Source organism: Bactrocera neohumeralis, chromosome 4, assembly GCF_024586455.1.
Source record: "Bactrocera neohumeralis isolate Rockhampton chromosome 4, APGP_CSIRO_Bneo_wtdbg2-racon-allhic-juicebox.fasta_v2, whole genome shotgun sequence".
Taxonomy (NCBI): domain Eukaryota; kingdom Metazoa; phylum Arthropoda; class Insecta; order Diptera; family Tephritidae; genus Bactrocera; species Bactrocera neohumeralis.
Genome location: NC_065921.1, coordinates 16,934,083 through 16,949,674, shown reverse-complemented (window position 1 = coordinate 16,949,674; position 15,592 = coordinate 16,934,083). Strand labels below are relative to the sequence as shown.

Genomic DNA, 15,592 nt, shown 5'->3' with positions numbered 1-15,592 from the left:
CTTAGTTTCCTCTAGTCCCACCATCTTTTTACTTCACTTTTTCTTCTTCTTGTCTGAAATTAGTCCCAAGTAGCTTGATATCTCTTCTATGGTTAACCTGATACCATTTATTAGTGGCGGCCTAACTTATGGAATTCATTCAGCATTTCAGTTTAGTCCCTCGATACGACCCAACGATTTACGTCATTTAATATTAATTATTAATCACCACAATTTTTGACGAGAATGGGACCGATGATTCCATCGGCCCACAAACCGCACCAAACAGTTCTTTTTCTAGATGAAAGGGCAGCTCTTGAATCTTTTTAGATTGCTATTCGTCCCAAATGCGGGAATTTTATTTGTTTTCATACCCATTAAGCCAGAAATAGGCCTTATCGCTGTAGAAAATTTGGCTTGAAAACGTTGGATCTGTATGTACACTGTATTGTGCATACGTGATCTCTCAATGCGCTGTATGCGTTACGACAACATTGAATAGTTCAGCGAAATCAGCGGCTAAGGTCATTTTCCGAATGAAGAAAACACTCCAGCTCTGAAAGTATTCGACGCAATACCCGCCGGGGGAAGCAGAGGAAACCTCCACTCCGTTGGATGGACCAGTAAAGAAGGAAACTTGAATATTTGATCATGGCGCGCTAAAGAAGAAAAAAATGCTATTGAAAACACTACCTCTACTTGGATCACTCGTTACCAATTCTATAGAAAACTTAAAGCACTACCAAATATTTGTAATGAAATACTTGAGTCCTTGAGTTTGTGGCCACTTTTTTGAAATATCATCAATATATTGTATATAAAAAAGTTACAATTATAAGAGAAATACCAATGAATAGTAGAAAATAAAATAAACACAAAAGCGTAACGAGCTTCCTTTGCGCAAAGCAGCTTAAGCAACAACAAAAGAAAAAAATCATACAAGACTTCCCTCCACAGAAAGCTACAGTTTGTAACAAGAAAACTGCAAAGGTCTTTCAAGACCACACAACAGCTTGACGTGTGCCTGCCAGCAAAGCAGAGAAATTCCCACAACAAAGTTAAAGAAAGAAAAAAAAAATTAATAAAAAAAAGCAAAAACAAAAACTTTTGCTGAATACCGGTAATACAAAATACTTAATATGTATGCTGCTATGCGCCCAACTGTATAGCACTTGCCGCCCACCAACACGTATCACGAGCAACTTAACTGCTTACCCAGTAGTTAGCAAGAAGCAAAGTGCCAACTTCTTTTGAATTGCAGCCAACTTTGTGAATACCGGAAATTTTCTTAACATTTTGACATTTACTACACCCAACAGGCCAGGCTGACTAAGGGAAGAATGGGAGAATGTGTGTGCGCTGAAAAACTGCTGTGGCACAACTTGAAGCCTAGCCGAGCGACCACACGCCACTGCAAGCGCCGCAATGCCAACCACAAAAGCTTTGCGCTAAGAAATGCTTCACTAATAACTTGCCTCGTGCAACACAGGCAAGGCTTTAAGAGATACACACATACATACATATATTTATACATATACTTTATATTTTTCGCTTTAACTCGCTTGTCTGTCTGCCTTTGCGCTGTGCGGCAGCAACTTTTCACGAGACTTCCGTCTCAACTTGCACGCTCACTCATAAACTGTGGATAATTTGCCGACGTCGGCATGCCGGTGAATGGCAGGCGCATAGCCGCAACGCCGGCAAAACGGTGAAGAGGAAAACTTTGCATTTCATCAGCAAGCCGTAAGTTGCATAAACAAATTAATGATGTTGCACGGCAAACTTCTCGCCGTTACGAGAGTGGCGATGGTTCGCCCCACAGAATGCCAGTAAACCGCAGCTTTATTGGTCTGCGCGTCTTCTTTATCGCATTCTACTGCTGTCTTTATTTCGCTGCCGCCGACACACCGCCGCAGTCGTTACTTGTAGCTGCCACGCCGGCAAGTATGCTATAATTACTTGTTTTTCGCGCAAAGCAGGCAAAGATAATGAAAAATAGCACCAGCAACTTGCCACATTCATGTTGCATGCCAACTTTTCTGCGCCTGTTTCCGACTTCCTTTTCACTTTAACAGAAAAAAATTGAAAAGGAAATAAGGAAAATAATGTAAAACAGAAATAATAAATAAAACAACAATAAAAACATGTTTTCATATAACTCCACAACTTCTTTAAGCGATTGCATACTTGCTCCCGCTTTATGCCCACCAAAGACGTGTGAAAACCGCAGGCAGGGGCGCACAAACGGTGGCAGCGCTTGTTTTTAATTATCTGTCCGTGTTGCATGCAACGTCGGCATAGTGCATTCACCACAATACAGCAATTGTGATGAATTCATGACGCGAGTGTTGCATGCGCGTGGATTTGTATGCGCTCAAATAGCGTGTGGCATACTTATAGGCGCGAATTATAACAAATTTTTATTTTGCCGCGGGCGTTAATTTGTTTTTGTTGCTATTGTTGTCACATATTCTCGCAATAACAGCGTAAATTAAATGAATATCAACGCATTGACTGCTTGCATAAATGCATTACTATAATACTGTGTAGTATACATGCAGGCGCGCTTGTGTTTGCTTGCCACATCAACAATTCGCGCATTGAATTGCATAATTAAAATACACAAGTAATTGTTGTCGTGCAGTTTACCATGCAAATTGTTTTTTGCGGTTTCCCACGCCACAAGTGCGCATTTGTGTTGTGTGAAGCGCCTAACAGCATGCTACATGCATGACAATGACGCAGCAAATGGTGTTGATGAATACAGAGCGACATTTAAATGTGTGGGCGCGCTTTGGTATATGCGTTAACACGTTCAACCGCCATAACTGCATTTACACATTCGGCGTTGTGGCGCCTAAAATTATGCAGGCTCCATATTCTGCATATTTGTAGCGCAAGCCAACAAACCGATATACGAATAGGTACTTTAGTCAACGCCCACAATATTATTTGGTGTTGAAATTAAATTTCTTAAATTATGCTGCATACTTGCAGGCGCTTTAACGTATTTATGAAAATTTTCACATTTTTCCATGAGATTGTAAACGCCGCTGCACACAATTCATGTTTTCCACGCCATTGACTTTCGTTGACTTGGCACTTTCGTTTAATTCAGCGCTTTTCCTCTTTATCGGCTTTTGAATATTAAGTGAGTGTAGCAGCGTTCAGGCGAGACTTGCGAGTGGTGTTCACTTCTTGTTGCTTTTTCAAGAATTTTTGTTGCTCCTTTGTGTATTTTTGTTGCTTTTGTATATATTTTGTGCTTTAGTTGTTGTTGTCTGCGCTTGATATTTGCGCACGCCGAAAAGTTGTGCGCTATCTCTAGTAATTTCCCGTCAATCTCGCTCGGCTTGCTTAGTGTAAAGCGAAGTATGTTCATATTGATAAGCAAACAGCGCATTTGGCAAACGAAACACCGCGTAGAACGTTCGAGCAAATGTAGCCACTGAAGTGTAAATGCGCTAAAGTGACAAGTGAAAAAGCAGTAGACGCCAAAACAAATAGCACAACAAATCTGAAGAGAGTCTTACACGGCGTCACCTTCATTGAAAATCAACTATTTTCCGTTCAGTTCCCGCCCTCCAGCTGCCAAACACACACACACACTTGTTTGTTTATGAGTTGCAATGTCTGTCTATTTACAACATTTTTTGTTTTGTCTACTGCTGCGCCTAAATATATGCCAAGCAGCAAACTCAATCATCTATATTTGTTCGGTTCATTGGCTTTAGCCGGCAAGCTTTGGATGATTTATGTTGCGCAATCATGGTGCTGATTTGCTTTTGAGCCTTTGAGCCTTCTCTTGAGTGTTATAAATCATGCGCCTAAAAGCACATAATTTTCATGGGTTGTGTATTGTTTTATGGTTTTAATTTAATGTTGATTCTTTAGAAATTCATAAGCTGGTATAGCTGTGAATCAATATTTGACCAAAAACATAACACATTGTTTTTTGAAATCCAAAATGCCGTCATAGTTTTTTTTATTTTTTATAGGGTGGCAACCCTTCATAAAGAATATGCCGGGAATAAAATTTAATTAATTTAATACAAAACCTACAATACATAAACTTTGTCTTATTTCATCAAATTTTAAAAATAAAATATATGGCAACCCTGTTTTATTATTTATACATTAAATTTGTAAAATGTAGTCATAAAATACGTTTTCGATGTAGAGGTGAACTGTCTAAAATATTTTTACATTTTATAAGAAACCCTAAGAGGTGGCAACCCTATTCGGGAATAACTTTATATGTTTTCGCTTTAAATAACTGTTAAACTTAAATAATTTACGTGGTTCGTAAAAAATCTCAGTTTTTTAATTTCAACATTAACCTTTAATACAAAAAGATGGCAACTCTGTTTTTAAATAATTTGAATATTATAATTGATTATCGCGATTGATCATTATAATGAAAGAAAGTTTGGGGTTTGCGAGAAAATGTGTTAATGACTTATGGCCAGCTGACCTGTCAAAGTTGCCATATATTTATAACTAGAAGATGCCATGAGTATACAAATCTATTAAGAACTAATATTGGCAATGGAACGTGTCTAAACCAAAACATTTTGATGTTGTTAAAACAACGGGTAACTATTCAGACTGCTTTCCCTTAACTAACGGGTTACTAGTCCAAAAGTGGTTCCTCAGTAATTAGTCCAGAAGTGGTTCTTCAGTAAATAGTCCAAAAGTGGTTCATTAGTAACTAGTTTATTAACTCAACTATGAAATGCCGAATATAATCGATAGAAATATTTAAATTTTAATTAAAAAATGTAAATGTATGAATAGAAAAATTAAAACAACCTACAAATCAATCTCTTAAATATTATTTTAATAAAATTATGAAAAAAATATTCACGAAAACTTTCAATAATTTCATTTTCACTCATTTTTTATTAAAACATTGCAAGAACCGTAAATGAAAGATTAAACAACGCTTTTATTTGTTGAAAATACACAATCAACGCCAAAAAGTAGGCAAATATTTTTTATTTGCTTGTAATAAATAACCAACGCCGAAAAGTAGACCATTTTTTTATATTTCATATGAATAACTAATTTGTACACGCTTTTAAGCGCCGCTTCGCAACAATTGCTTACTCGATAAAAAAAAAGTATATAAATTATGCAAAGCCTACCATTCGGCGCCATACAATATGTAATGAAAAGCCATAAATATCAGCAAATATATTCAAATTATTGATATTGAAAAGAATACATGAAAATAATTTAAAAATGTAATGAAAGGTAACAAACAAAGCAACTGCGCTCCACTTTTAAATCGAATGCTTAATTGAAAAACACGAATGAAAATCAATGCCATTACTTGATATGTTATCTAAAAACTAAGTTGACCTACACAAACATAAAACTTCTACATCACTCTACATATACAAAATACCTTGCAACATTTCAAACTTTTCTAAAAATTCAAAAAACTTTGCATTTTGTCGACACCTTGACACTAATGAGTGCCAGCGCTGTCTTTTTCTGTCGCATAATCTTCAAAGTATGCAAGGAAAACGTTGAAATATCTTGCTTAAAACTTAACAAGCGACAAGTATTCAAGGCACCATCGGAGGCGGGTGTGCCAAGTGAAGCAAAGTTTTCCACCTTCGAACTAAGCCATCTAAACACTTCATTAATCTAAAAAATTTCCGTCAATGGATTGCTGAAAGTTGCGACATAGCAAAGCAGAATTTTGTTGCGCGATATTTCTACTTTGTTGCACATATAATTTGTATATAAGTTTGTATGTAAGTTGTTCGTATTTATTTTAATTGCAAAACTTTTCTCCGCTTTGCAGAAGACTGTTAAACCATCACCAACATCGCCGTTGTCATCATCATCAGCGAGTCTCTCAGCAACGCCTAAAGACGAAATTTACATTGACGATGAGAGCATTGAGGGTTCAGGCGGTCGTGGCGGGGTAAGTTGTGCATATAGTTAGTACTTTTCATATTTTCATATTTTTTTAGATAGACATTTAAATGTATTTAGTATTGGTTGATGATCTTTAATGAGATGCTGATGAAATCTGCGTTATGTTAAGGGAATTTAGTAATTTTTTGAATAATATATTAGTTGAAAAAACATAAATTTATTTAATTTTAATGCAATGCAGGTTGAAGCAATATCGCAATCTATGCAGAGCGCACTAAATTTTTTTGCAAAACTTCTGCAGAACTGTTTTTGTAACTGAAATATGCATACGTCTAAAAGTATAAAGAGGAAAATTTAGTAATTAAAATGTTTAGGTATAAAAAACACTTCTAATTAAAGGTTGTTGATGATTATTTGCAAAACTTTTGCAGAGCCGTTTTAGTAACAGAAATAGATACCTAAAAGTATGCTTCCCATGAGAGAAATTTGATAACTAAAACATACCAAAACATTTTTTGATAACTAGAACATTTAAAAAAATTAATTTTCTTCACTTTTATTGATTATCATAATGAAACTTAAGCAGAACTACTTTTATAACCAAAAGCGGCCTAAAGGTATGTCTCGCAGGTTAGAAATTCAATAAATAAAAAATTTAGTGTCAAGTATGAGATATGTTAAATATAATTTTTATTAAGAGTTTGTTAATTGGTAGCATATTATATATATTATTAATAATAGCCATAAATATTTTTTTATTTATATGCCACTTAAAAATATGCAGCATATTTCCAAACCAACCACAAAATGAAAAAAATTAAATTAGAATCTGTTCTTCTGGTTCCACCTAGAAGTATATAAAACTCACACAATAAAAAAAATTCAATGAGAAAATATTCGGATAATGCGATTTCTTAAAAGTACTTTAAGAAAGTAAAAGTATTTTAAATATTTTTAAAAAAATTTGAGCCTTTGAATCAATTTGATTTATTAGTTGTGGCTTAATAGTAAATTTGACCACAAGTTAACCTTCTTAAGCTTCAAAAACTTTAATCATCAAAAAGTTTTGACTGCCTAAAGTTATGCTTTACGGACAAAGAAGAACCAAGTTATACTATGATATTTCAAACTTTGGTTAAATATAACGTATTATATATTCAGTTTTACTTACAAACAAATGCATCAAAACTTACCGAGTAAAGCAACATTGTTGCTGATCTAAAAAAGCATTCAAAATTTTTTCAAATAGGCAACAACAGGCTTCCTTTTCTGAGTCCATAGAATGAAGCGATTTCAAACTTTTTATATATATGCAAAAAAATCAGCATTTTCGGACGAAAAGCATTACCTCAGCTTCATCTAACCACATCTTTAGTAATACATACCTACTTCAGTACACCCACACGCATATTTCTCCTTCATTTGATATTTATTTGTAGCATGAAAACGTATCAGCCAAAATGTATGCTACACTACATATGAAAAGCATGTTAAAATTCAAATTTAAATTGGAAGCGTGGCAGTTCGGAGTTCATGACGTACGCTTGTAGTCAATTTCAACATATTCAATTTTCTCTTAGCTTCTCTTATGTATGCAAACAGTTCTTGTACGCTTCGGTGCATACTTGCATGCGTAATACATAAATGGCTAGATACGTGTATGTTCCAGTGACTTGTGTATGTTCACATATTCCATAAAATACTGTTGTTGTCTTGCATGCGAGACACGCTAAATGTTCACATGTCGTGTCAGGAAATGTTGCAATATTTCAAAAATACCAACTTCAGCACTAGCAATACTCACTTAAACTACGCTCGCATGTACAGTTACGTGACAAAATGTCTACGAAGTATTAGGTTTTCCAACTACTAATAATATCCGAATGCGATAAAGTCAATTAGACATGCTGCATTAGTAAAAATCAAGTCGAATACAAGCAATATGGCTTTAAATTAACTTTTCCAGCAGCGAATCACCATTAGGAGTGAATAATAATAGCGAAAAGACTTTACTGCAACAGCAATTTGAAAAGTTCAATGATTAATATCAATCATTTTTACATATAATTTAATTTACCGCACAGAAAACTATATAAAACTCCGCTACTCCATCATCTAATTTCAAAAACTTAAATTCCATTGCATAACTCAAGGCGCTAGCTTACACGTAGTAAAACAACTACCACAAATTTACTTCTTTGTCAACGCATTAGCGACGCACTGCTCATTACTACGCGCAATTTTTAACTGCCTGAAACTTAACGCTCCACAAAGCACGATTTTATGCACTGCCAATTGCAGAGGGGTGCCTCTTTATCGCCACTCACCACTTCGCAAACCTTGTACTCTACTTCGTTTTATTGCCAGTTATTCCCTTACTTCCTCTTCGCTATTTTATTGCTTGGTTTTACGCCTTTCTATCTTTCATTGTTTTAACTTTTGCTCCCATTGGCATCATTCACTGCACGGCAATCACAATTTAACTAGACCATGTGCCAGTTTCCTCCTGCAACATCCTGAGATAATTTTTAATGGCTCACCAAATGGTGGCCAGTGTAAAGAATCACTCTTGTGTATCAGACATGCTGTTGCCAGTGTTTGCCGAGGCACTTTCAATGTGCGCGAGTGCAACCAAGTGTGCGCTAGGTAGCTAAGAGGGGAGTGCAGACTGAGTTTCTTCGTTGGAAACATTTCATTGCTGAGTTATTGGCTGTGGGCCAGCGAGGCTGGACTTAAATAAACTACATGTACTCGCTTTAAAATTTGGATTACAGAGAAAAGTATTTTACAGTTGTTTTTGGTGCTTGAAATTAGTTTTGTAAATTAAAACAGGGTTGCATTTTAGCCAAAATGTTTGACAAAAAAATAAAAATTTTATGGATTCGTGGGTTTTTTCAATTTCAAAAGCTAGTTTTATAGAAACAGACCATATTCAAGGTGTGGTGAATATCGATAAAACTCACCACACTTCGTGGTGATTTCAATAAACAGCTGCAGTTTGTATGCGAATATAATATTATAGAACAGTCGACTTAACTGATTTACAATTTTTTAAAAGAATTTGTTCGAGACTCGAAGTTAGTATTTATTTTTAGTATATCTTGAATATGTATATCCAGTCATTTAAGCTTAAATTAGTCCACGGTATATCGAATTAAGAGGTGAACTTACTACAATGACTGGACTATATGAATTCCCAATACTGCCCCGCTTATACGAAAATATTCTACATAACTTTAAATTGACTTAATGATTGTATTGATGTGAGCTAATCTTCGGTACCTGAAATTAAAATTAAACCAGGGTTGCATTGAAACATAATTCTTTTACAAAAAAAAAATAAAAATTTTATAGTTTTCAGGGTTTTTTTTATTAAAAATTTTGTTTTATAAAAATTGACCCTATATACGGTGTGGTGAATATCGTTCAAACTCACCACACTTAGTGGTGAATTCAATAAACACCAGCAGTAAGCTAATAATATTATAACGTTGTGGTACAGCTTAAAATTTTTATGCATAAATGGGTTTTATGAAATGTGGGAGTTTTCTCAAAAACTGACCACTTTCAGTGTGTGATGAATATCGATCAAATTCACTTCACTTTTTGGATAATTTACCGAAAATAACGCGATTTGTGCAGGAGTGTAATAAAATCGCTAAAGTGAATTTAATCAATATAAGAATTAAAGTTATTAAGTAATATATACGTTTACCCAAAAATATATTTTTCCTAAAAATATATTCTTTCTCTAAAACAACTTCAGAAAAGGAAAGTTTTCCCTGAAAACATTTTCTAAATATATCATGTTCCAAAAAATATAATTCTTATATAAAAAACAAAAACACATAAAAAAAATGTATTTTTTATCCCACTCCCACCAAAAAAAATCAATTTACCACAGATCCTATACCTCACTCGGTCAATAGCGTTCGACCACCAACTTTCAAAAAATAATGAAAAATCGAAATGAAAATTCTAACACTCGCAACGCGTTCTTCACGCATTAATATCAAACAAAATCCACTCGAACCGTCATAGCTTTATTGCTTCACCACTCGCAGCGCACTTCAATTCAGGCTTTATTTGTCACCACTCGCCAAAGCGCAAAAAACGGTTAAAAACAAAAACAAAATTCTGCGAAAAAGTAATTTAATTAAATTTCATGTCATGTTTTCCCATCAGACGCGCCAGCAGCAACAGCAACAACAACTATTCGGTTTACCACCAGCAACGTTTTGACTTTGAGTTACCGTTATTTTTTGCTTTTTTGTTTTTGCTGTTTGTTCCGTTTGTTGTCAGTTCAAAATTAATTTAGTGGCCTCTCGCAAAAGCGCATGGCATCAACACGCGCTGTCTGCTGCTCTACTTCGGCGGCCACCGGGCGCTGCATGGGTCACAATAGGAAAGCTAGCATAGGACTAGCAGCTCCAGGCTGTTGACATCGAATATGCATGCAACTACATACATACATATAAAAGTATATATATTGCCTATGTGTGGATATATTTTTTGCTTTTGTTTAAATTCATTAATCATATATAATAAGGGGTGCCTCTTTGTGTTATGTAACTGTAATTATTAAATAATTAAGGGATTGTCAATAAGGGCTTGCTGGTTTTCAAATAATTTTAGGCAAAGTGTAGGAGACTGTGATAATTATAGTCCCTGGTATTTGAAAATTGATGACAACAACCTTTTGTACTGAAAGATAACGCAGAGTTATAATTCTCTAAAATGACCACTTTCTGGCTGTAGTGAATATCGATCAAATTCACCTCACTTCGTGGTGAGTTCAATAAACGTGTCGCGGTATGTACGCAGAGTTTTTATTTTCGAAATGTGATTACTTTCCAGACGTGGTGAATATCGAAGAAACTTACCTCACTTCGTGGGGAATATAATAAACACGCCGCAATATGTACGCATAGTTTTTATTTTCGGAAATCACAACTTTCCGGGCGTGGTGAATAACGATCAAACTCACCTTACTTCGTGGTGAGTTCAATAAACATGGCGCAGTATGTTCGCAGAGTTTTTATTTGATTACTTTTCAGACCTGGCAAATATCGAAGAAACTCACCACACTTCGTGGTGAATTCAATAAACATGACGCAGTATGTACGCAAATAAAAAACTCATTTTCAGCTGATTTCATTGTTACATAGATTGTTCTGACCAAGATATTCGAGCCAGCATATCCCAACATAAACATTTGTCGCAAATTGATTTTTCAAGTTATATAGAAATGTGAGAAAGTATTAGAAATGGGGTTAAAAAGACTAAGCACAAAATACCACAATTTAATTTTTTCTGCTAAACCTTTTTCTAATAATCGCGGTTTAAATCAAATTGAACTCGAAAGTGGAGTAAAACATGAACCCTTGAAAAAAATAGTTTTTCACTATTATAATATATTTTATTTTTTGCTTCAAGTTTTGTTAATTAAAAATCATTAAGTTCGTAAATTTTCAAAACTAACTAAATATTTTATTACAACAGTGAACACACCCAAATTGTAACCCTACGCCTGATGCCTATGTCATGCCCAGTTGAGGTTAGCAAATGTGTCAACAACATAGCCGAGTTACAAAATTATCAAATTTGTCGCTATATTTTACACAAATTCACGTAAATACACATACAAAACTAAGACATATAAAAACAGCCACATTGTGTGTATGGGAGTTTTACCTCTATGAAAATTCCAACAGCTGTCAAAAATTAGCGGGTGGCTGCGTCACAGGCAAAATAAAATGGCAAATACACCGCAACTCCGCTCAGTATGCGAAAGTTTCGAGCGGCAGAGCGTGGTAATAAAATTATGAACAGCTTTGTGAAAATATACGAGGATATGACCTCATATATTCGCATTCGATGTGAGTAAGCGCCCACAAGAGACAGCTGGTTACACGGCTAAAGCATAAATATATTTATCTGGGTTATATGATTATTATGGCGCACATACAATATTTATGGCTGACACGAATTTCCAGTTAAATAGCTTTGAGAGAGAGCGTTGAGCATATATTAGGTTTAAGCTGTGATGTTTAACGAGTTTTGTGTGTTTACCGATATTTTTGATAGATATACATCCTTTAATGAAGTTAGTAGCTGAAATTTCAGAGAATTGGGGAATTTCTATGACAGCAAGTAAAACTTTCAGTGCAACATTAAATACTGTGTCTTTATTTGGCCTAGTAATAATGTTTCTATACACGTGGCAACGCCATTAAAAATAAATATCTTACAAATATTTAAATTGCAAAAATTTAAAAGCTCCCTAATTAATTTTTTTTTACACAAAATGATGAAAATGAAAAATCTTTAAAAATAAGACTTTACGTCGGAACCATAATCGATCCGAAGGGATCTCAGGTTAGGTCGTAGTGTTAATACAAAATCGATGGATCTCACTTGAGCAGAAATTTGCTATTTGTGTTATTCATAAACTCCTAACAGGGAGAATTGGCCATTTTTAACTGAGCTATCAATTTAAGAGTAGAAAATTAGCATAATGTGGATACAGAGTTCAACTAGTTTTGAAAATTCCTGATAAAAACATTGGCGCGTAGTACTTTACAACAAATTAAAAAATCTTCAAGCAAATATTTTGAAAATATTTCTTCAAAGTATTTTCGAATGGAGTTGCCACTCATTTGAAAAAAAAATTACACTTAATCAAATAATATCACTTAAGATATTTAAATAAATAAATTTTTTAATTAAAAAAATAACCAAAAATCCAAAAAATTTTTAAATTAAATTTAAGACGTTGAAACTATAATGAAATACTCGAAACTGAATCCATGTACTCACGACTCTTTTTCATAATATTCAAAATTGTGAAATACAAATTTCGGGTTAAGAGAAAATAATATGAGTTGCCGCTCTTTGTATGGACATTATTTTGAAATTTTGCATATATTACTAAAATATGGCAACATTTCTTTAAAACCTCTTGGTTATTCACTAATCTTTAACGACTTTCGATTAAAGAAAATATTCGAACAAGATAAAAATAGTGTAGTAAATATTGTAATATAAAATTTGTAAAACAAAAATTAAAGTTTTTATTAAAATTAAAAAAATTAAATTTTGAAAACTTTTTAATTAAAATTAAATTTAAAAAATTTAAAATTAAATTAAAGTTAAACTTAAAAAATTAATTAAAAATGTTAAATTAATTCAAAAAAACATTAAAGAACAAAGTTTAATTAAAAAAAATTTAAATTAAATTAAATTTAAAATAAAAATGGTAGCAAATGCGGAATATGTAAATTAAAAAAAAATTGTTTTTACCTTTTAATAAAAAACTCTAAACTTTTGAAACAAAAATTAAAGATTTTTTAAAAATTAAAAATAAAATTTTGGAAACTTTTAATTAAAAATTAAAATTAAAATAAATTAAATTTAAACAAAAAAAAATTTTAAATGTTAGTAGTCGCGAAAAACGTATATTTAGAAAAATTATAATTAAAAAAATTAAATTCAAAATTAAAAAAATTAAAAGTGGTAAATAGTAATGCCGGAAAATGTAAATTTTAACATTTTTTTGTTTAGTTTTCAATTATAAACTTTGATTTTTCTTTTCAGTTTTCGATCCAATGTGTGTCATTAAGAATTTGAAAGTTATTTTTGATTAAAATTTTCGGCATTAGAAAATAAAAAAAAATAGTAAGAGTTAGTGTAATTATTTCTAATAAATGGCACTCCTATTCCTTCTGTTACATAAAATTTTCTTTATATCACTGTTGCCATAAACCCACTGAGAATTGCAGTTCAGCGAGCTCTTTGAATGAAATAAAAAATATTTATGTTATCTCACTTGAATAAGAAAATGTGGGTTAAATTTCTTAATCATAAAGCGAACTGAATAAAATACTTAAAAAGAAACTCCCATGAAATTAATTTAAATTATATGCGAAAACAAAGCATAAAGCGTAAAAAGCGCGCCTTTGCTGGAGCTCATGTGTAAAACTTCTGCGCAACAATGCATGCACACATACATACAAACATTCATATACACTTTCTCAAACATTTGCGAGCAGTCACATATGTGTGAATGTATGACACACTCGCGTACGCCAATGTAATATCCGCCTGCAGGATATGTTGCCGTTTGTAAGCATATCCTTTGCGCCATGAAGCGAGCTCGTTTCTTGCCTGCTGCGCCTCAGACTTAACTCGACTCGACTCGACCTAGTAAAAATTTATACGCGGGAGTCGTAAAGGCCTACTTACTAACGGTATCGGTGTGTTGGGTTGTGCAAAATAAATTTCCGTAATGCATATCGGTCAAAAGCGACGCCAACGACTTGGCAGCACACACACACAAACACACCTATGAGCGAGAATAAGTGCTGCGCTGCCATTTAACATTTGTCCGCTGCCATTTCCGTTCGACTCCGGGTTCTTATTTATTTTTTTCCAACTAAGTGTAACGTTTTGTCATTTTCTGCTACTTTTTTCTACTACTTCTTTTTGCTACTTTTTACTACTTTTTTTGTGCCACTTTTTCTACTCCGCTTTTTGTTGCACTGTTTTCATTTTTGCAATTTTCTAAAGTGCCACTGCTCACTTGCCACAGCTGCTGCCTCCAGGGGGAATAGTGGTGCAACAGTTCACCAGCGGCATTTCTAAGGAAATGAGAGCATAAGCATTTCCAACAACAACTATGCAGTTTTGCAAACGGAAACTTTGCGGTTACTGTGGTTGTTGTTTTTTCGCTGCCACAACACAACAAATTGTTCGCAGTTTAGTAACTCGTATGTGTTTGTGTGGGCGTGTGCGTGTGTGCTCCGGCTGTCGCAGGTGCCATGCAAAATTCCCACACACGCACATTCTCCATAAATACTGTTATATGTACTCAGCGCCCCCAGGCTTTGTCACCATATCCGTTCGCCATTAAATCATTTTAGTACAGCTCGGCTGCCTTTTTTATTTGTTGTTGTTGTGTGTTCATTATTTTTTACGTTTGTTTTTTATACTTTATTTGTGCCGCCTCCCCATTTGAGTTATGGCATATTTCGTAAATTTTATGTGCAATTCGCCGCCATCGGCTATCAAGTGTCATGAAGTTGACAACAACAACAGCAGCTGTGGCAGCAATAAATAAGCAACATAAATAAGAGTTGAGTTTTGTTTGACTTTCAAATGGCTACCATACGGTCTGCAAATAAGTGCCAGTGACAATCAGGTGCATGAATATGAATATGGAGGGACGTACCTTGTAGGAAATTAGGGTGAATAGGGACGACTCTTATTTCAAAAACAACTTATGCATGTTATGCAATATGTTTCTTTTGTAATGTAATAATGGTAATATAATGATCTTTCATTACTAGATATGAAAATATCAAAAAAAAATATATTTAAAATTTTTTTTCTTTCTTTTTATCAAAAGATTACTGCGAAAAAATGTTTTTTGAAAGCTAAAAGAAATAATTTCTGTTTAAATACTCTTTTCTTTCGTCACTTTTATCACATGTAAGGCAGTTCTAACATATTATGAAGCATAAATAACTGTTGGTCACCAGTACGTATACGTAACCAAATTACCTGATGTTATTGGGCAACTTAAAATTCTTGTAAAAAATAATTAGCAATAAATGAAAATTTAAATAAGTTATTTTCTTTGCTATAAAATAACCAGGAAATTCTTAAAATGAATTTTCTATCACTTAAGGAAAACCAGAAAGTCTACGTCTAATTTACATAT

General features: G+C 33.7%; 1 protein-coding gene across 6 annotated transcripts in view; it reads left to right on the top strand.

The window, feature by feature from the left end:
* Positions 1-15,592, top strand: part of LOC126756811 (syndecan) — a 487,360-nt gene that overhangs the window by 376,565 nt on the left and 95,203 nt on the right. For all 6 annotated transcript variants that reach the window (XM_050470213.1, XM_050470214.1, XM_050470211.1 and 3 more), the window contains exon 3: positions 5,795-5,917. In XM_050470213.1, coding sequence (XP_050326170.1) covers positions 5,795-5,917 — 123 coding nt within the window. The remainder of the gene's footprint in view (positions 1-5,794; positions 5,918-15,592) is intronic.